The sequence below is a fragment of the Camelus dromedarius genome, chromosome 16 (assembly GCF_036321535.1).
Source record: "Camelus dromedarius isolate mCamDro1 chromosome 16, mCamDro1.pat, whole genome shotgun sequence".
Taxonomy (NCBI): Eukaryota; Metazoa; Chordata; class Mammalia; order Artiodactyla; family Camelidae; genus Camelus; species Camelus dromedarius.
Genome location: NC_087451.1, coordinates 29,367,385 through 29,389,626, shown reverse-complemented (window position 1 = coordinate 29,389,626; position 22,242 = coordinate 29,367,385). Strand labels below are relative to the sequence as shown.

The 22,242-nt window shown below is 59.5% G+C and overlaps 1 protein-coding gene across 7 annotated transcripts in view; it reads right to left on the bottom strand.

Annotated features, from left to right (window-relative positions):
• The window catches only part of RBFOX3 (RNA binding fox-1 homolog 3), a 393,881-nt gene that overhangs the window by 247,175 nt on the left and 124,464 nt on the right, over nucleotides 1-22,242 (bottom strand). For 5 of the 7 annotated variants that reach the window (XM_064495427.1, XM_064495425.1, XM_064495429.1 and 2 more), the window contains exon 1: nucleotides 21,716-22,025. The exons of the other annotated variants lie outside the window; for them this stretch is intronic. In XM_064495427.1, the coding sequence (XP_064351497.1) occupies nucleotides 21,716-21,750 (35 nt within the window). In that variant the 5' untranslated portion in view covers nucleotides 21,751-22,025. Of the gene's footprint in view, nucleotides 1-21,715; nucleotides 22,026-22,242 lie in introns of those variants that run through there. 7 annotated transcript variants of the gene reach the window in all.

Here is a 22,242-nt window from a genome sequence, read left to right as displayed (position 1 = left end):
GGGAAGCGCTGGCACCTGCACACCCAGCCTGCGCCGTCCTTCTGCGGCCTGGCCAGCGGCCACTCATACTGGCTTCCACGGGGCACACAGCTGCCACGCCATCTGCAGCCCAGCCGGCGGCCCTGGGCCCTGTGCCCTCAGTGAGTGGCCCTTGCCAGCCTCGCACGGGCTGGGGGCAGAGTCGCTGGGACCCGCCCAGCTGCCCTGAGCAGGCGGCTGGGGGCTCTGGGGGGTGGGCGCAGTGGACACAGAGCGGTGCTACGACGCTGTGCAACGGGTTGGGGGTGGGCAAGGGTGTGCCCCTCGGCAGGGACTGCACGGGACGGCGCACAGAGACAGGGGTCCCTAAGCCCCTCCCCTTCCTCAGGGGTCTGGGATGGGATCTGTGGAGGTCGGGAGATCCTCAGTGCGCTGGGGGATCGAGCTGGGGCCAGGACTCCCCAGCAGCTGAGGGTCTCCCTCTTCCTCTTGTGCTCTTGCTGGGGCTGTGGTCCATGCACAGCCCCACAGAGGCTCAGACCCCTACCAGCCCCTCCCAGCCCCTCCCAGGGTCCCACTCCAGCCTACATCAGGGATTTGCCAGCAGTACTTTCTAATAAAATGCAAATCAGCAATTGCCTTGCTGAAGAACAAGAGGGGGAAAAAAATCACTGTAAACAAAATCTCTGTCACCATGGAGACCATTAAAAATAGGCTGCCCACCCTCCCAGCTTCTTTCTGGGTAACATACAGCTGAGTTCCTTCGCACTACATTATTATTACTTTTTAATTATGAATAATTTCCTCCTTTCCATAGGAAGATGGATTAATGCATAGAACTTTCAAACGAAGCCCCCCCCCCTTTAGGATGTATTTCAATGTGCAAATGAGTTTATGTCCCAGTTAACCCCTTCTGTTCCACCTGGCTTCCCATCTGTCGCCGCCTGTCTGCACTGGGGTCCTGCAATGGATTCTGAGAATGCAAAGGCAGGTCCAGGAGGAGCCTGGCCAGGCTCAGAGACCGCTGCTGGAAGCAGCAGACCCCTGGAGAGGGCAGGCATGACAGAAGAGGTATGTCCCAGGGGAAGGACACACACCACGGGCTCCCTCCTGCTGGCGAGCGGGCTCTGGTCCCAGCTCACCAGTGCAGCGATGGGATGCGATGTCTGTCCATTTTGCCCAGGTAGCTCCTAGGTACCCACAACCAGGACGAGCTGCAGGGCAGGGGGGCTGGGACGGAGCCAGGGCAGCAGGAGAGGCCGGCTCAGTCCCACCCTCTGTCCCCAGAGGGCTCCCAAGCCACCGATTTCCCCAGCTGCCAACATGCAGGAAGCCAGTGCCGGCCACCGCCGCCTAGAAGAGTGAGTAAACCCACCCTAAAATCACAGTGGCCAGGCTGCAGTCCCACCCTCAGGGGTCTGAGTCGGGGGCGCTCAGGTGACCTCCCACACCACTTAGAAGCTCAGGCCGCACCCTGCCACCTGTGAGGACCGCCGAGCCGGGGCCCCTGGGCTGAAGCCCTGCAAAGTGGGACAGAACCTTCGCATGTTGAAAGCACATAGAGATTCCAAAGAGGCAAACCCTTAGTGTGCAGAATTCTACCCAGGCTGCGGCGGGATGCAGAGCCTGGTGTGAGTGACCAAGAGGGGACTCCTCGGAGGGCAGTCTGTGTGTACAGGGGGCAGGATATGGGAACCCGGGCCTCTGAGCACACTGCACACCCCAGGAGGAGCCCCTCACGCTGGAGTCAGCTCCTTCCACCTCCGCAAGTGCAGATGCCCCCGACCCCTCAGGCTCTCCGCTCCCCAGGGCTCTCAGGGGGCCTGTGCCTCCTTCCATCCCCTCCTCCTCCTTGCCCTGCTCCCCAGGACCCATGTGGTGCCAGCCATGGAGTCCTGCCAGGCCCCGCCAAGGCAGGGCAGGGCTGCCCACAGGTGTCCACCAAGGCCAAGGGCTGTCACCTGCAAGGACAGGTCCCAGTACATCCGGGAGGGCCAAGGGGCAGCAGGGGCCCTGCCTGTGAGTAGCGCCCTGCATCGGCAGCCCTTGGGTCAGGAACAGAACTTGGGGCATTCCTGGCCAGCTGTGCCTCGGTGGAAGCCCCTGCCAAGCGGCCCCTTCCTGCCCTGCCCACAGCCGAGCCCCCAGCCTCCTCCCTCCCTCACAACGTGCAGCAAGGACAGCGTCAAAGGGCCCCTGTTCCCACTGCTTCCCTGTCCAGGAAGAATGGCTACTCGTTTCAGGGCCCGAGATGGCCACAGCGCCCAGGGCTTCGGGGGTGGGCCTGCAGTGGCAACCCATCCTGTCACCTGCGCCGGGGGTGGGCCTGGGGACAAGCCCAGGGGAGGGGACGCAGGGCAGTGGGGGCCTCCCTCCCTGTACCCCCCCGGGAGTGGGGAAGGGCTGCTGCTCACAGTTCGGAAGCGCTGAGCCAGGCTGCCTGGGTGCTGCCCCCTCGGTCTGACAGCAAAGCTGCCTCTTTTGTGGCCTTTCGAATCCACAGCAACACAAAGGGAAAAGCCCCTTGGGGTGAAAGTCTGGAAAGGCCGCCTGTGGACCAGAGGACATCCTGTTTCAGGGCCGTGGCTCCCCTTGGGCGGGGCTCGCAGAGTGCCTCCCACCCGGCTGGCCGGTGACCTCACACCCGGCTGGCAGGTTGGGCAGAGCCCAGCTTCTTCCCGGGAGCCTTGGGCCTGGTGGAGTATGGTACCCCTGCCGGGTGAGGGCGGCCTCGCTCACTCCCCTCACCTCTCAGCAGGCGGGCCTCTCTCTCCTGGTGACAGAACAGCAAGGCACTTGGCTCAGGTGACCCGAGAGGAGAGAAGCACCACGAAGTCACCTGCAGGCGTCACTGCACAGCTGAGGGGAGGGGAGGGGCCCTTCATTGCCTGATTAAACCTCTGCCACCAGCACAGTCTTCCGGGCCCCGCCCGGCCCCCCTGCCAGCACCCCGGACAGAGGGGGGCTCTGCGGTCTTTCCTGAGGACTTTGGAGAGGACCACGGCCAAGACCCGTGTGCACAGGTTTCATGCAGATGTAGGAGGTCAGACCAGAACTTTAGGACAGGCACAGCAAGCGACAGGTGTTCACCAGCTACCGACAGTGGACACCTGAGTGTGCGTGTGTGTGTGCATGTGTGAAATCTGGAGGCATCCGGGGCCTGTGGGCACACAGCACATGCCACACTGCCTCTTTTAAACAACACGACTGTGGAGAAGCCCCTTAATCGCTGACCCTCAGTGTCTTCATCTCCATGTAGGGGAAAGCAACTCACCGCCCTCCCACCTGCAGGCGGAGTGACCGCCGGGGTCCAGACTCCATGACGTGTGTGAGAGCACCTTGCAAAGCAGCGCAGAATTCAAAGGTGCGTATGTTTCTGTGCAAGTTCTGGACGCTCTCGCATCCCTGCTTCCTTCCTTGCAGTGGGATCATGAGAGATCTAAGATTAACAGGTGTGTCTCCTTTTAGGCAAATCCGCTGTTGAAAAAACACCAATTGGCTGATGATTCGCTTCACAAAAGGTTCCCTCATGGGGAGATGGAAGCCTCCAGAGCGCACTCCACACACACTGCCGTTTGTTACAATACCTGTTGAGCCACAGGGTTTTCAGATCGTGTGTGCGGCCCTGAGTCAGGGACTCCCGACAGAAACGCCCCCGCCCAGCCCAGAGCCGGCGGCCCCTGGACGGCCCTGGCGCGGGGCCCCTGGCAGGTGTGGCAGCCCCCCTGGACTTCCCACTCCTGCGCCCCGCCCAGGCCCTCTCCTGCCTCTCTGGGAAGGGTGACGTGGGCCTGCCCCTGCTAATGAAGGTTTTGGGGTTCTCCACAGGCACAGCAATCAGCGGGTAGAGCCGGGAAAGCAAAGCTGAAGCCCCGCCGGTTCCTGCTTTCCTTGACTCGGCCCCCATTGCCTCTTCTATTGGCTGAAATTAATCGGTGTGTTTTGGCAGTAATGAACCAAAACTGTGAGCATAATCGCTTTTCTGAGTTCTGGGAGTCCTTCTAGTCAATTACAGTATCTGAGGGTGGTTTTGGAAGCCCCGAACTTGAAGCTGGTGTCAGAAGTGTGGCTGGTCCAGTGCGGCTGCCGCTTCTAATGGAGTGAGACCCCTCAGCTCCTGCAGAGGGGACTGGGGGCTCGCCAGCAGGATGCCGCCCAGGTGGCCGAGCCCCGGGGACCCCTCCAGGCTCACAGGTTACATCCACCGCATGGCATCGCCGCCCAGCCCCTCTGCTCTGAAGAAAGCAGGATGCAAATGGTCCAAAATGAGAAGGGTGTGCGGGCATCGCCTGGACGTGAAGACAGGCGCACACCATGAGGGTCTGGCACTGGGTACCAGGCAGGGAGGCCACAAAGATCGAGGACGCAGGGAATGTGGGCTCATCACCCCAGCAGTGGACCCCAAATGACTAAGTGAGACAAGGTGGCCCCAGGCAGCACCCAGCTGCACTTCCTCCTCCTCCTGGGGGCAGGGGTCTCCTCTGAGGCCAGAGGAGGAAGAAGGAAGTGATAAAGCCTAGGAGACCCTAGGGAAGACAGCCCCCAAAGCCCGAAGCCAGACAGGCTGAAAGGCACCACGCCCAGCTTTCCAGTTCCTCCAGCACCCCCAGCAGCGCCCCCATCTGGCAACTGCCTCCATCTGCACACGCCCCCCTTACACAATTTCGGCTCCTCTCAGAACCACAGGAGCCTCTTTCCCACCCCTCAGGCAGGACCAGAATAATGAAAAAAGAAAGAAAGCAGAGGGAAAATGTCCATTTTTCAAACTGGTGTGTCAAAGTCCGAACCATGTAATCTCGTTTCATTAGGGCTTGTGGCCTGGGGCTCCGAGCAGAAGGCTCTCCTGTGAGCCCCTCCCTCCCCTCCGAGGCTCCCGCTCTCCCGGGGGCTTTGCCAGGGGTGGGGAGCAGGCTGTCGAGACGTTACTGCAGCCGCGGGTTCTGACTGTCGTGTATCCATCAAAGGCCCGGCCACCTTCGGGGACTGAGTGATGCATGGAGCCAGCTGTGCCGAGGGCTTTATTAAAATCCCGCCCAGATGAGACTGGCGGGGGAGGCCTGCTGGCTGCTGGCTTCCGTGGTAAACAACCGCCAGCCCTGCAGGGGCTGCACCAGGTTGGGGTGGATGGGAGGGGGCGTCCAGGTCGGGGAGGAGCCAGGGGAGAGAGGAGGTGCGAGGGGCCTGGTTCACACTTTAGCACATGCCCTGTTCTGGGCATAGGCAGGACCTGGAGCCTAGGGGAGCCCCAGGGAGAAGGGGGTGGGCAGGGAGGGAGAGGACAGGTCATGAGGGGCCCCTGGAGACACCGTCAGGGTCAGGCAAGCAGAGGGAAGCCTTGTGCAGAGCAGCTGGGAGCAGGCTGTGTTCATGCAGCCCGAGGGCTCGCCCAGCAGTGGATGGAACCCATGCTTTCCTTACACCCACCTGGCCTTCCCGCCAGCACCAGCACCAGCACCAGCACCACCGGGACACAGTCGGCCTCCATCACACCAGCTCTCCCTGTGTCCACGTGTGCAGCCCCTACAGCCCAGGGCACAAAGGGACAGCCCTCACGCAGGCAGTGCCTCCAGGAAGCGGGGTTCACACGCCCCCCAACAGCCCCTGCAGACGGCTCTGTGCCACTGGCCCAGGGCACCAGCACAGGGTTTCCCACGCAGGCTGCCTCCTCTCTGCCCCTTCTGCACACACTTCTGGTTCCCGTGTATCCCTGGGAAGGGTCCTCAGAGCCCACCAGAGTCAGGGCTGGGCTGGGCCAGGTGGGGCGGATGCCGGAGTCTTGACCTGTTTCAGAACTGCATGTGGTCCCCCTGCTGTACCCCTACCTGTCTGGGTGCCCAAGCTGGGAACCTGGGGCTCTGCCTTCATCACCACCTGCCTCCCAAATCAATACGTCGAAGCCCCAACCTCCAGTGTGACTATTTGGAGACGGGATGTTACGGAGGCAATTAAGGTGAGAGATGAGGTCACAAGGGTGGGCCTTGATCTGATAGGATCAGTGCCCTCGTAAGAACATACAGCAGAGAGAGCACCTGCGTTCCCGCCCCCAGCGTGCATGGAGGACACGTTCACGCACACACGCCCACACGCCCACACGCACACACTTCCTTGAGGCCTCTCTGCCTCTCAACTGCTCTGCTCACAGCCGGCGGCAGGACCGCACGGCCCAGGACGTGCTGCCAGGCCTGCTGGGCACGGCCGAGCTCCCCCTCGACGCGGCCGCCACCACTGAAACCGCCGAGGGCCGGGCTCCCGGCCCTCCTCCGAGAGTGAGTCCAGGTCACCTCTCCCCCTCGGCCTTAAGGCAGTCACAGGGCAGCCGCCGCCACGTCCACCTGCCTCTCGAAGTATGCCCCCCCAGCCCCCGCCGGTGCCTGGTCCTCCTTGAGGTCTCCGGGAGGCAGCCCACAAGTGCTCCCAGCCCCACAGTGGCACCCAGGAACCACGGTTTGTGCTGGAGCCGGCCTGGAGGGGCCCCCGGGACTCACGGCCGTCTGAGGCGCGGGAGGGTCGCGTGGCCTCACCTCTCACACCCCGCTGGCACCCGCGCCCTCCCAGGCTGGTCTCGGTCGTCCCCTGGGCCCTCACACAGGCCCCCCCACGCCACCCCCAACACCTTTTCTCCTGCCCGGAGGCCTGTCCGCTTTTCTCTGTTTACCTAAGTCTCTCCTTCTTTAAAAAAAAGACCTGCTCACAAAAACTCCTCTGACAGCCTTCATGGTCAGGGACCACGCTCTCCTTCGAATTCAGGGACACAGTCATCCATGTGAGCACCCCCCGCCCCAGCCCCAGCGTGACCCATGGCCCGTCAGGTTCACCAGGGAGAGGACGCTTCCCGCCCGTTCCCGCTAGCTTCCCGGAACAAGGACACCCTCAGACATCCGGCTCCCCCCCACCCCCCGCCACCTGCCTCCAGCCTCCCAGCAACTCTCCCCCCAGAGACCCCCCCCAACTGATGCCAGCAGCACCTCTGCACAAGCAGCCACTGGGTGCACGTGCCCGTACATGTGTGCACACACACTCACACACATACCGGCACACACAAGCTCACACGCACACACTCACAGCTCCCGAGGGAGCCCTCCCAGCAGCATGGCTCTTGTAGGGACACAGTGGGGGGCCAGTGTCTAGGCAGCAGTGGAAGATGACATCATCTTTGGCCCTTGGTCACTCCAGGGATGGCACAGGGGGCTCCCGTCCACGCCGAGGGCTCTAGGACGGTCATGGGTCCCATCCTTACCCCTGGGTGGCCCTGAATTCGAGACGGGCGGGGGAGGAAGTGGGAGGGGGACTGGTGCGGGGGCAGCAGGTGGGGAAGGTGGGAAAGAAGATGCAGAAGTCTGGGGCTGGAGGAGGAAGACCACGCCATGGAACTGGTCAGATTTTGTATCAACTGTCACTTCTCATCCGGTCCCGCAGGCAGCGACTTTACTAAGAAGCACAGGGTGGTCAGGCTGCTGGGGGCTGTGAGGCTGGGTCCCCATGAGCCGGGCCTGAGGTGCAGGCCCGGACCAATGAGCAGACGGTGCCCCAGTTCACCCCCCCACATCATTGTCATCTGTGCCCCGAACGATGGCCTTCTGCTCTGAGCCAGGTAGATGCCGACTCTCATTCCTATAGCCCTGTCAGCGGAACCAGGAGCTCCATTTCACAGATGAAAAAACTGAGGCTGGTAGAGAGGCGGTGTCTCGCTGGGGTCACACGCTTCTTAAGTGGGAGCCAGGATTTGACTCTGGCTCCATTGGGTTCCAGAGCCATGATCCCTGCAATGTTTTTTTTCTTACAGGAGGAAAGGGAGGGTTTAAAAATTAAACAGTCTTCGATCTAGGTACCCATGCTTCTGCTCAGCCCAGGCCCTGTGCATGAATCCTTGACTTGACCTGGGAACTGGGCTCTGTGACTCTTGAAGGGAAGGTGGTGGGAAGGGCGGTGGGGCACAAGGATGTGGGCCTCCAGCACCCCAGGCCCCACCCAATGGTGCGTACAGGAGGTGCCCGGTGATGGGATCCTAGGGACATGTGACCAGCAGGGCTTCCCCAGCACTGTACCCGGACAGCGGGGCCAGCCTCCGGCTCTGAAGACGTTTGATTCCGACAAGAGCCCAGTGGCAGGGAGAGCCACAGCAGGCAAGAATCTTAGGGGACTGAGCCTGTCTGAAACATCTTCGAAGGAAAAAAAAACATATAAGAAAAAAGTGGAAAACAGAGATTCAAACCAGTGCCTAAAACCCTCCAACACACCAGTAAATGGAAAACCACGTCTACACTTAAGGAGTCTTTCCAATGACAGTTTATTTAACTGTCCTTTTAAAGGGACTCTTAATCAGAAAGGTGATTTCAAAATCAAATATGCTTTTGGAAGTACTTTTATTCCCAGAGTAAAGTATAAATATGATTTACCCTCTACCATGCTCAACAAATATTATTTCTCATCCGCCAACTGACTCCCTCCTAAGAACACGGGGCACGAGGGCAGGGCTGCCGGACCAGCACACGCACGAAGCCCTGAATTCCAATGCTGCCTGCGGACCTCAACCTGTCGACTCACGTTTGCCGGAAACATGGCAGAAAGGGTCAAAGACGGGAAATTAGCTGGTGTCTGCAGCCTGGAATTTCCCAGACCAACTCAGAGAAACGCTCTTCACTGCAAGGGATAAAACGTTTCAGTCAGGTCCGAGACCACGTTCGTAAACATTAGCCCAGGGAAACGATGGCGGGCCCAGGGGCCCAGACAGCAGACACACAGTGCGGAGAAGGACACACGTAAACGTGCGGGCGGGTCCCATTGTTCACGGACGTGCGTTCTGTACCATCGCTGCCAACACTGAATTAGTGGACGCGGAACCCCCGCTCCTCGGGGAAGCACTGGCTTAGTTCTGGGGCGCCTCTGCCTGTGACACCCTCGTCAGCTCAGCGATACATGGCCGTCTAAACCCTTCTGAGCGGACAGTGCAGGGGTGTTAAGTACGTTCACGTTCTTGGGCGGCCAACACGACCACTGAACTCCAGACCTATTTTCATCTTGGAAACCTGAAACTCTGTGCCATTGAACACCAGCTGCCCCCGCCGCCCCCAGCCCCCGGCACCCACCGCTCACTGCACTCTCTGCCTCTGTGAATCGGACTCCTCCAGCTCCCTCCCATGACTGGAATCAGGTTTGTCCTTTGGTGACTGGCTGATCTCACCCTGCATAATGTTCACGGGCTCATCCGCGTCGGCACATGGTCAGAATTCCCTTCCCTTTTAAGGCTGAACACTGTTCCATGGTGTGCACGGCCGTCACCCGTCAGCGGGCACTGGGGCTGCTTCTGCCTTTTGGCGACTGTGGTGATGCTGCTGTGACCACAGGTGTGCAAACATCTCTTCAAGGCCCTGCTTTCAACTCTTTTGCAAAAGCTGGGGGAGTGCTTTTTTGGGGTTTTTTGTTTGTTTGTTTTTCATAGAAACAAACATCCACATGGAGCTTCACTTCTGGGGCCAGGCCCCGGAAGCTGGCTAGGCTCCTTGGGGAGCTAGTCAGGCGCGGGTCAGACTTCCAGGACTGGGTGGGGGGGGGTGTCTGTGTTTGCTCACTGGAGGCACACATGCATTTTTAAATAGTCACTAATGACCCTTTATTCACGTGCAACCTGTTGGGCTAGAAATACTACCTTATTTGTCTGAAGTGGAAACAAAGGACAATTAATTAATTTGTTAATTATTCTTCCCTCCTTTCAGAGAACACCGGTATCAAAGGCCCCGCGTCCCAGAGGTGGAGGGAACGGATTCGTTCACTGATGAGGAACCAGGGAGATGCCCTGAGGCACGGGAAGGGAAAAAAAATCAAAAAGCAAATGTTGTACACGGTTTCAAAAGGCGATCTAATTGGAATGATCCTAGAAACCCCACCAGCTCCTCGTCTCAGCAGGACACGCCCCACAGTTTGCCAGGCTGCCTCCCACAGATCTGCACTTTATGCCTAACTCCAGAAATGCACAAAAGGTGCCATGAAGTTAAACATCTAGAACACGGAGCTTCCGGGCTCTCCTCTCTGGCTCCTCTGCTCTCTGCATTAATCAGCTGGCTTCGTCCCCACGCCCTCCCAGCCCACGCTCTGCAGGAGGTGGACACCTTCAACTGGCCGGCGCTGGCAAGGGCAGCAAGCTTGCCTGTTGGAGAAGCAGCGGCTTCCGCAGAGACAGCAGGACACCTGGGGGCAAACAGGAAACGGTGAGCAGCTGTCCCCGCCCCCGGGTCCCCTCCCTGCCCTCCTGTCTCCTGCCTCTGGGCCAGGACTCTTCTGCATCCTCACCCTCCCTGCCGCGACCCAGGTCTCAGGTCAGTCCATCTGGACATCCTCCCTGGGCAGTGTCCAGAGGTGGCCCCACCTGTTCATGCCCCTGTGTCCTCGCCCTTTGTCATGTGACTTCACAGCACCTCCCACAGAAGCTGAGCGCACTTCCCACCCCAGGACATCGGGCTTGGCTGCGTGACTTGCTTTGACCAGTGAGAGGTGAGACTTCGAGATGCAAGCAAAGGCTACAAAGGTGTTTGTGTGTTGGGTTCGTGCCTCTGCTGTGGCCACTGGAACTCCCCCGGGAGCCCACAGCTTTTAGCAGAAGCACCGGCCGAGCCCAGCCCAGCCCAGATCAGCCAACACCCTGCCAACCTGCAGGCACACAGCAAGAATTCAGCTGGTTCTCGTTATTTGCGGAGTTCTAGAAAGTCCTTGCCAACCTTTGCTCCTAGGGGAAATACAGGACCCTGACCACCGTGTTTTCATCAACATACCAGTGCACAGGTTTATTTTCTGTGCATTTCTGTTTAAAGGCACCTTACTAAGCACACACTGTCAGTTCATTGCCCTGAGCTCGCTCAATGAGTCAGCAGCACCATAACCTGCACCTGCATGAACCTCACCCAGCCCCCACGCTTCCTCCATAGGGCACGTCGCAGCCTCCCTGTGGTTAGGAACAGCAGACAGCATTCAGCCCTGTGCCGGAACCATTCTAACAGCAAAATCACCAACAAAACAGCACAAAAATACAAAAAGTGTGGCACTAAAATGTTCCAGCATGCAAGCTGGAACAGGAAGGCAGGCCGTCACCTATTCAGCCTCAGCTGCGGCAGACGACTCAAATTTTTCCACATTCTTCCGCACAAGTCTGCAAATGACCGCGGAAGTGCCGTTTGTGTTGACTGGTTACAAAGAAATGCCAGCGAGGAGGCAAATATGCAATCCACAAATAATGAGGGACAACCGTAAATTATTACGGTTTTAGGCGGCTGACGGGTGGGGTAGTTCTTAGGCAGCAAGATCTGACTGTGACGTGAGAGGAGGACCCCGGGGGACTCGTGCCCTCAGCTTCCAAGATGGGAAAATCTGGAACGGTGGAAGGCACTAGGGCAGGCTGAAGTCTGTGAAACCAACCAGTGTTCTCTGATTCTACAGCAGCGTAAAAATCCCAGCACGTGCATCACAGTGGGAAACAAAGCCCGCCAGCCCCCTTCTGGGCGACATGGCTCTCCCTCGCCCCTGCACGGTGCAGCTGCGTGACATCTGTCCGTGGCCCTCAGGAGATCTGAGCCCAGGCGGAGAACGAAGAAAGCGGGCTCCTGTCCTCCAGGGGTTTCCACATCCTCGGTGTTGCCTTGACAACAACGCGAGGAGAGCATCCTGGCAGCCGCTCTCCTACCATCAGCCAGGGCGTTGTGTGCGGGTTTGAGGATCTGAGGGGTTGGGAGTCGGGGAAACACTGGCATGCCAGCCAGGTCCTCTCAAAAGGGGCTGGGCCAAGCTGCTTATTACTGCAGGGCCAATTTGCCTGCAAAATGCAGGTATTTCTGTGCTAAGAGCCACTGAGAAGGGCTTCTTGCCGCAGGAAAGAAACCAGGCTGCCGGTGAATCCGTGTTCGTTTTCTAGACAATGTGGAATCAGAAGGGCAGTAAGCAGCCCCGTCCGTTCAGAAATAACAAACGGGGCAGAGCCAGGAGACGAAAGGCAAGCCCACAGAAGATGAGCAGCTCGACTGCATCTTTGTGACCTCCGCTCTGGTCTGACGCCCCGTGCGAGGGATACGCAGGTGGTCTGGGAGCGGGAAGAGCGCGAATGCTCCCAGCTGTCTGTGGGCCCCCTGGTTCTGACTGCCTGGCTTTGTTTAGGGGATTAGCTGAGAGGGCAGAGGGGGCCCAGATACATTCCGTATCTTCCTTAGGAAAGAGCGGATTAAAGTCATGCTGCTTCAAATCCATATTAGTCTGAGCTTTACAGGAATGTGGACGGGGAACAGAACTGCTTCTTCTGAGATGGGCGTGGGAGCCGTGAGATCAGGCACTGGCCGAGCACGCTGGAACCCTCAGGGAAGCACTGCCACCCGTGCAGAGTGACTGTGCCCACCCCAAGTCACTCTCATCTGGGCAAGTTAGAAATGCAGGTTCTAAGTCAAAAAGCACATGCGTCCACGTACAAAAATACCAAGGAACGTGACACCTCTGTGAGCTTGAGTTTCTCCCTTGTCACATGAAAGGTCATGCCCCTCCCCGAACTTGGTCCCCCTTGGTGCTCCGTTTCCTGCCCAGCGAGATGCAAGAGTGAGTTCTTGAAAATAACTGGTTCTGCAAGGAGGACACGTGCCGCTTCCCAGGGCTGGGCCTTTCCTGAGAGCCTCCCGCAGGGAAGACGTGCCCAGTGCCTCTGACCTTCTCCTCTGCCGACTTCCTAGGAAATGGGCCCTTCGTTTAGAACCCCCGTCTCGCTGGCGATGGCACATCAGAGAGGATTTGAGCTCGGGCTCTGGAACCAGGATCCCAGCTCGGCCAGACTTCAGCTGCACCGGAGCTCTGACCGCAGGCCCGAGGCTCGCCCTCCCTGCACCTCGCTTAAACTACCTATAAAAGGAGACTGACAGCAGCACGCACCCCATCGGGGCAGCTGTGGGGTTAAAAGAGGCAACTCAAGGAGCCGGCCTAGAGCAGAGCCAAAGGCAGAGCAGGCACTGACGACGGACGCCAGCCAGCGGCTCGGCCCAGGGCCCTCTGCGCCTGCTGCTCCCGGGGCCCTCCGGCTCGGCCGGGATCCGAGTCCACATTAGCTTGTAACTGCCTGTTTACAGGTCCTCTCTGCACAGGCAGTTCTTTATTACCGGCACGCAGCTTGTCCCCAACAGCCTTTAAATCCCGAATGTCTTCTCTCTGCCACCTCTCAGGTCCCCAGCCACCTCCTCCCACGCCCTGGCTCTGTGTACTCAGGGAATGCAAAACAATTTTAACATTGTTCTAAGCCAAACATAATTAGGAAGGTAAATCTATAACAGCAGCTAAATCACGTAAAGCATTCCAAATCCGACGGAACGTCGCGAGGGGAATGGCCTGGGCTCTCGGACGCTCCAAAGCACAAAAGTGGCGGCCACACTGTCCTCCCGACTGTCCCCCTCCCGCCCCCGCGCCCTCCCAGCAGCCTGCACAAGAGCAGAACTGCCTCCTGGCTTCCCGCGGCCAGCACGGAGTTCTCCATGCCGGGCGGGTACAAACAGCAGATGGATTCTTCTAGAAATGTCGGCGACCACTCACTCTGCAGGCAGCTGCTGGCCACCTGCCACGTGCCAGCACTGCGGAGACACACGGGGCTCGGTGCTGCCCAAGAACGCTGAGCTCCGTGGGCAGGCAGGTCCACCGGCAGCTGCCCTGAGGCCTGCAGCAGCCCTCTGTGCACGCCAACAGGGGAGGAAGGCTGCTTCTGAAACGTACTTATGTGCACGCACGTGTGTGCAGCTACGGAGGGGCGTGGCCTCGGACCTGCTGAAAGGAAGAGTAGAATTGGGGGGCGCCAAGAGGAGGTACAGAGGCCTGATGGCGGAAGGCACCCTCAAAGTTCCAGCCTCTGTCCCCTTTGGGAGCCCTGGTCCACTTGTGAAGTTCAAGTATACAGCCTCCCTTTGCTGCTGGCCCCTCCCATCCAGGGCCCTGGGGCGTGGGCAGGAGAGGGGCAGGTCCTTTCTGGAGCCACTCTCTTCTGCCCTGGGGAGCAACTCTGTCAGAAACAGGGGTCCCCAGCCAGCAAAGTCTAAACTGAGATGGGGTCTTCATTTTTGTGCCTGGTCATCTGTGCCTTCAAGCCCCAGGCTGCCCTTCGGAAGCTCAGAGCGTTGGAGCCGTCCCCCAACCCCGTTCGGACTCCCAACGCTGCCCCTCATGCCAACACCTCTCCCGCGGACCTCCCTGGCCTCTGGGGCTGTCGGTGGCCTGGGAAGAGGCCTGGTGTGACCTTGGTCAGTCCTGAAGGCCGCAGAGACAGGTGCCTTGACTGACAGCTGCCCAGGCGAATATCGTTCATCCAAAGCTCCGGGGACAAGGTCACTCTGCCCGCCCCTCCTGCAGTCCCTCTTTTTGCAGAATCATTTAGAGACGATTAAATAAATAATGAGCCAGGGAGGCAGCTCCGGAGCCGGAAAGCCCACGGCACCTCTGAGCTGAAGCTGCTGATCGTTGTCGCCCTGTCATGCAGCCCCACACCAAGCTCCGGGGTCACAGAGGGAGGGCAGACCAGTGTGAGGAGACCCCCTCCCAAGCGCCAGGTTCCCCAAACACCTCCACCTGCCGCAGGCATTGCGTCGCGTCCCCTGAAACCTGCGCCTCCAGGCACAGGGCTCTCCAGAAGGCGTTTGGCCTGCTTGCCTGGTCCTTTGGGGACCTGGGAAGCCACATGTTCCAGTGCCCAGCACACCCATCCTTCTGCACTGAGCAGCCTTGGGGAGACATCTGTGCGCACGTGCACACATGCACATGCGCACACACACACGCACACGCACACAGGGCTCCACAGGGAACTTCACGTTTAAAAACGAAACAACCCGCTTCTGGGCTGCTGGACAAGGTATGTCTGTGGGGCTCCCACTGGGGCAGCCCCTGAGAATGGGTCCAAGCCTGCAGGCCCAGCAGGCCTGCAAGCACTGGGTTTGCTGTCCTGTCTCATTCTTCCCGTTTCTTCAGCCCCAACTGGCTTCTCCACAAAATAAAATTATTTAATAAGATCCCCGCTCTCCCTCCCCAGTTTTTCACAGAAGGGTCTAGAAGGATTTGGAGGCGCTCCATCCCCCCTGCTCTCCAAGATCAAATGATGAGCTGCCGCCCCTATGCGTGGCCGAGGCAATGCTTCCCCAGCTCTGAATGCTAATCGCGTTCTCCTGGGTCTCCGGAAACAGCTGGGAAACCGCCCCACTCGCACATCCAAACATCCGCACAGCCAGGCTGCACAGATGGGGGTCCTCGCCTGTCTGAGGCCCTCCTGCTCCCTGAGTCTGGCCGGGACCACCAGGGGCAGGGCGGGGGGCTGCCCCTTCTCCCTCCAATCAGATTCCGAGTCAGACGCTGTCATCCATCCTTGGGCACTCACCTCCTGTTCCTCTTTCCTTTCTGCCTCTACTGTCACCTAGAAGGGAGGGGCCTGGGGAGGCAGGGAGCACAGGGCAGAGCTGGGGCGGAAGGCAGGGGTGGGGGGAGTCTGGGAGGCACTGCCCGGAACTTGCCCACAGCACTAAGAGGGAGTGAATTCGAGTGTGGCGTCCCTGCTGCCCAGCATTTTGGGGTGTGGGTCAGGGGGCAAGGAGCCGGGGAAATCTTCTCTCCCTCCTCCCCAGACTGCTGGCTTCTTTACAGACGCCCAAGTTCTGATGATTTTAATTTTACGGTTCACATTTTCTCCCAGCAGAATCCTGGGATGACAAGGTAGAAAGTCTGCCTTGATTAACTGTCCCTCTGGCGCTGAGGCAGGGCCTGGCGTGATGAACAGCAGGAATAAAACCGAGAGAGGCGTGAGGCCGGTGATCCAGGCCTGGCTGTAAATCCTGGCTCTGATGGGGCCCGAGATGAGCTGGTTATTTTATGGAGGAGCTTGGCTGGAGGCAGCAGCTCACAGAGCCCGCGGGCCTCCCCGAGGCGCCCCGCCCTCACTGGCCCCAGGCCCCCTCCCCGCTCCTGGCTCCCACGCCATGGATGTGGTTTAAGTAAGATAGAGTGGAATCGCTCTATTGTGCCATTGATTTTTAATAAAAGCAGGTAACACGCTGCAAATCTGGCACTTATTTCATTTCTCCTCTCCTTTGCCCAGATGTCCAGTAACTTCCCCCAAGGACTCCGTCCAATGGGCGGGGGTAAGGACTGTCGCCTGGCAGGAGACAGGCCCAGGGCTGGAGAGGCTTCTCTTCCCCCTTCACACAAGCACACAGGGCACAAATGTGCACACGTACTCATGCATGAACACACGCGTGCATGTGAGTCCTTGTGCAAACATGCCCATACACACACACTCCGTACAGTGCATGCACACACACGCATGTGCGCAGACACACGTGCACACGCCCGCACGTGCGCGTGTAGGCACACATACCTGACTCGCCAGTAAGGAGGGAGAAACAGCCTGAGCTCTCCTCCCGACCCAACTCTTTAGTCTCTGGTGACCTTGAGCCTGACATGAATAAGCTGAATGTTCCAGGAGTGGAAGATGGCAGCGGGGTATGTGTGTGAGGGCAAAGGGAAGGGCTCAGAGGAACGGGGCGTGGGCTCCCGTGAGGTCCCCAGGAGCTTGAGCCTTGCACCCCAGGACGGGGGTCCTCGCGGGTCCCCGGATGAACCTGGATGGCAGAGACACCCCCCACCGCCGGCCACACACCAGCATCCGCCACGCGCCCGGCCTCAGGGGTCGGTCTCCATCAGTTTCGCCGGAATCACTGAGCGGAGCTGAAGCTCTGCCTCACTCGCGGCTGGGGTGGGGCGTGCCACTTACCTGTCCCCATGAGCTCACAGCGTGCCCCGAGCTGTCGGCGCAGCAGAGAGCTGAGGCTGGGCCTCGCGCGGCCGGGCGGTTCTAACCTCTCAGCGTTTTCACTAGGGGTGTGTCCCTTGGGTGGCACATTTCCTGTCCCCTGACTTTGGAGAGGACGGTGCCGTTGTCCCCATCTCATAAACAAGGGGCTGAGGGGCGGGGACTTGCTCAGGGCGGGCCCGGCTTCCTGTCTGCGCTCCCAGCCACACCTGGCGCTGTCCATCTGGGCTCCCCTAGCCCAGGCTCAGACCGGAAAGCTCTGTGACCCCCTCACCCACTTCTCCCGGGGTAGCTCCTCCTCCCTTGTCATTAAGGGCTCCCCAGCAGACGTCACTTTAACCACGGAGTCTGCAGCTGACTCATGTCTGACCCCTGGACCAATGTTCCCCACACACCCCAGCCCTGACACAGCACAGCCGGAGGCTGACCTCTGCCTGCTGCTCAGGCTCCCCCAGCACTCTTCCCCTTGGACCCCAACCCCCTGGGGTCCTGGACAACGGGGGCGGGCCCAACTCCGCCTCTGCTGTCAGCGTCCGAATCCTTGCTTCCATTCACGGCCTTCCTTCAGTCAACAGCTTCCTCCCTCAGAAGCCTCCTGCTCTCCCATCACCCCCGAAAGGGGCCTGAAAACCTCACTCAGGCCCAGCTCCGGCAAGGGAAGCTGAGACAGGACCCCAGGGGCCCACAGTGGCCGCAGCTGGGCAAAGGCTGGGGCTGGACCAAACGGCGGCCTCAGATACTGTGGAAACATATAAAGAGCATTTTCAGCACCCCACAAAGAAGCCCTGTGCCTGTTAATAGTCTCTCCCCCGCCCCCGCCCCCCAGCGCCCGGCAACCACGGCCTGCTTTCTGCCTCTAGGATCTGCCTGCTCTGAACACCTCACATCGGTGGCCTTTTATGACCAGCTTCTCTCACTGAGCGTCGCGTTTCAAGGCTCATCCGTGCAGCACTGTGTCAGGTGCAGGGAATTCACTGCTCTTTATGGCTGAATAATATTCCGCAGGACCCAGACGTTGAACTGGGTCGACCTGGTCATCTGGTGATGGACACAGGGCTGTCTGAACGTTCTGGTGACTGTGAACAGCGCTGCTAGGAAGGTGAGTGTGCGTGGTGATTTTATTGGTCTTGGCTCTATTAGGGAGCACATTTTCTTATAAAGAAGTCCCACTGCCCAGAGGCAGAGCCGAATGAAGCTCAGGACCTGGGAGCAAAGGATTCAGAATGAATTTTCTAAACGGAAGCGTCCTTGGAGGAGGATGGATGGGCCTTGGCGCCCAGCGCGCACAGACTCATTTCTCTGTTAAACCTCACCCACATGCCTGGGAGGGCCGCCCCCACCTCGGCGCACGGCGGAGGCGCTCCCAGCGTTCCACATGGCTGACAGCCTCCCAACAGAGCCGCCTCTCCCACCCCCGCCTCCTCGAGACTCCCTTCCCACCTGCACACACCCAGCCCACCCGGTGTGTCCCCTGCACCACCCATCACACCTCAGCGGACGCCCAGTCTGTGTCCCGACAAAGCCCGGGAGGCAGGTCTGAACGTCACCCACGTGTGGTGCGCCCTGGGCCTGGTTTTGCCCCCGAGATGCTTGGCGTTGTTGCCTGGAGACATCTCTGGTGGTCACGAGGAGGGGACGCTACTGACACCCACGGGGTGAGAAGCCAGGGTGCAGCTAAACAGCCTGCAGCTCCCAGGACAGGCCCGCAAGTGAAGACTCTCCAGCTCCAAGTGTCAGAAGCAACTGGGTTTAGAAAACCTGCCCCGGAGGTGACGACGCCTGCGAGGCCCTGAGTGCCTCAGCCGCCTGGCCAGCCCAGCCGAGCGCCCCCTCGCCCCCTCAGGAGCCTGCAGGGCCAAGTTGCTGCTGCCCCCGCTGCTCCTGGCACTGCAGGGACACCGATGTCCACACGCCCGGGAAGTTCCAGAGGCCCCTCTCCCAGCTCCAAGCTCAGCACAGGCCTCCCTGCTCCACCTCCAGGCAGCAGGGTGGCAGACCCCTGGTCAGGAGCCGCGGGGACAGGAGCAGAGAGCCGGTGCGGTCCTGCCGGGTCCCACCCAGACTCCCTGCACCCACGGGTGTGAGGGCAGGGCCACTGTGGCCTGGGCCTCCCCGTCATCGCCTTCCCCCTTCCTCTCTTGACGGCTGTCAGAACAAGCCTGGAAGCTGTCTCTGCCCTCTGCGTGTGCGGCAAGCATGTGAATCCGTTAGCAGTAAACACTTAAAGCAGCTCAATTTCTGTAACCTGCCTGCAACGCGTCACCTCTTTTCAGTCTATCAGAGCCTCTGTAAGTGGATGCAGCTCTGGCCCCAGTCAGCTTCTGAGAGGCCCTTGAGCAAGTCTCAGGGCTCGAGCTCAGAGCCACAGGGAAATTAAACTCACAGCCTCATCCCACGGCCTCCACAGAAGTCCTGCCAACGGCCTCCCCCTGCCCCACTGGCGGCCAGCACCTTCAACCCTCCCAGCTGTGGGGGAAGGCAGGTGCTGACACGTACCCCCTTTTACAGAAGGACCCACTGGGGTGCTGCCCAGCATCAGCAGGGCGTGAAGGGCTCAGACTCATGACTGTGTGCCCCGAGCATGGCTCAGCCACCGTCCTGGCCCCCCACTTCTAACGGATTTTGCTGCCGGCGGATGGGACGTCACGGAGGGTGCCTGCACTCTGTCGGGTTCTGTGCTGTCCACTGCTCGGCAGAGCACCTGCAGCCAGGCCAGGGGCCAGCCAGGATGGGCCCTATCTGAGAAGAGGGGGTGGGAGTGAGGAAGGTGGGGACACAACTGGGGCCAAGGAACTGAAACTGAAACCTGGGGCATTGCCATAGGTTGAATTCAGTGTCCCCCAAAAGGATATGTCCAAGGGCTACCCCTGGACTCTGAGACCGTGACCTCATTTTGGAATAAGGGTCTTGGCAGATATATTTAAGATGTATCTAAGGCAAGGACCTCGAGATAAACTCACCCTGGATTAGGGCTGGCCCAACGTCCAATGACCAGTGTCTTCATAAAGAACAGAAGAGGAGGGAGACGCACACAGAGGGTCAAATGATGACAGAGGCAGAGACTGGAGTGACGCGGCCACAAGCCAAGGATGCCGGGGTCTCCAAAAGTTGGGAGAGGCGGGAAGGGTCCTCCCCCAGCGCCTTCAGAGGGAGCGCAGCCCTGCCCACACCTTGATCTCAAACCCGCAGCTTCCAGGACTGTGAGAGAACACATTCTGTGGTTTTAAGCCCCCGGTTTGTGATCATTGTTATGGTGGCCCCAGGACCCTCACACGGACATAGTCAAAGAATGGGGTGAGGGGCTTCCACTCAAAGCAGTTCCCAGGGCAGGGCCAGAGCCAGGAACCAGGCCTTGTCACAAGCTGCGAGATAGGCAGGCCCACTCTCCCTGGCTGGTCGGCAGCCCCTGCGTACGGGAGAGCAGGCAGCAAGCCGCCCTCACGGAGGCTCTGGAGGGGAGAAAACGCCTGCATTATAGGGGGAATCTGGCTCGGGCTGGCGCTCCGGGCGTTGGCAGAGTTATTTTGCCGCCTCGCTCCTCCCACGGTCATCCTCACGTCCTCCAGCCGTAGCCCCTGGGTGGAGGCTGCTCTGCGGGACGGCAGGGCTGGGTGCCCTCTCCCGGCTTTCCCTGGGGTCCCTCCCCAGTGGGGAGGGGGAGAGCAAATGGAACCTCCCACACCGGCTCCACACTGGGAGGACGGGGAGGAGGCCCAGGATCAGTTTCCGGCACTGTGTTCCCTTTGGTTTCCATGAAGAAAAGGAGCATTTAATTACAGTGGGAGCTGAACAGAACATATCCCGGAGATGGCTGTGGGGACCTGTCACTCACCTCCTGTCCCCTTCCTCTCTTCCTCCTTCCTCCACCCCATCCTTCCTCCCTCAGCCCACGTCCAGCCCCGCCCCTTGTCCAATCACCAGTGACACTCAACCCCCATCAAGGTGAGTCAGCAAGAATTCCCCGAGCCCTCCCCCGACTCCACCCAAGTCACTCCAGCACAATTTATCCAACAAAAACCGTGGTGAAGACTCCGACATCCTCCGCCCAGAGATAGTTCAGCATTTTGCATAACTGCCACTTAAGATCAGTTTCCGTCATTCATTTGTGGGTGAAGATGCCTACGTGCCAATCAGCAACCTGCCTGCACAAACACACACCCTGCAGATCTGGCCGCCTGTGGACCCTGTGGAGCATCTTCCTGGGTGGACATCGCCTTTCGGACTCTGGGTGGGCAGCTGGCCCAGCATCACGGCAGCATGCCCCACGTGTGCACACGCAGCCTCACACGCGCGCAGACACAGCCGTGTGGCTGTCAGGAGTGCACTCGAGGGTTAAAGTCCTGTTGGGGCTGCACCGTCCCCGTCCCTGTCTCGCTGTTCGGCAGGGTCAGAACATTTCCACCATCCAGCCCCCCCCCCCCCGCTTGTTAATTAATCACTCATTAGGCTAATCGCAGCTATCTCGTCTCTCACCAGGGGGCCGATGTTAGCACAGTGGAATGCCAAACCCAGAATGCAACTCCTGGAGCTCCAGGAAGACAGATCGAGAGGAAGCGAAATGATGGGAGGTTCCTAAAACCCAGGCGGGCACCCACAAGATGGAAGTCATGTGGGTGAAGGGGCCCTGGGAACGGGAGCACCCAGAGCCGGGGAGTCAAAGCTGCCGGTGGGTGGGGAGCCCCGGCAAGCCCCCTACCCACCCTCCTGACTTGCCCACTTCAATCCTAATCAGCTGCCATCTCAGGATGTGACCTGAGGCCTGGGCTGGGAACAAGAGTGACCCTGGGTACAGGAAGGGTGAGATGGGAGAGCCCCCGGGGGCTGGAGGAGCATCTCTCTACAAACAGGAAGAAGCCGGTCCCGAGACAAGAACGAAGATTCGCCCGTTGGAGCCCCAGCAGGATGTGGGTCCTGGGCGGGGACTCCAGGAGAATGACTCACCCCCAGCTTCCTTGCATTTGGAATTCCAGGTTCATCCAAATCTACGGCGAAGAGGTCAGGGGAAAACGACGAGCCACTCGCCACGACCTGGGCACAATGTTAGAAAGAAAAGGACCCTTTTCCAAACACAGAGTGGCAGCGCTTCAGGGACGCTCACTAGGGAAACAGCCTCGGACAAGGCGATGTTTTTATGTCACCAAGACTAGTCCCAAATGCTTATGTCCAAAAAGACAGCTCCTAAGAGAGGAGAGCAAGCAAAACCCTTGCTCAGGAAACAAATTCAAGAAGTAAAACCTACTTTTAGAGAAGCACAAACCGGGCTTTGCTAAATGAGGGCCGGCAGCCACCAATTAGAAGAGCGCCGACGCTCCCCCCTGCCCCCGCCCAGCACCAGGAGCCCCAGTTGCTCACCCAAAGCCCCGCTTTCTCCCCAGAAGTTTCCATCCACAGACACGCTAAACCCTCGCTGCCGCCTGCTCGCTTCATCAGGACTATTTGCTACCGAAATGCTCAGTTATTAGGGACAT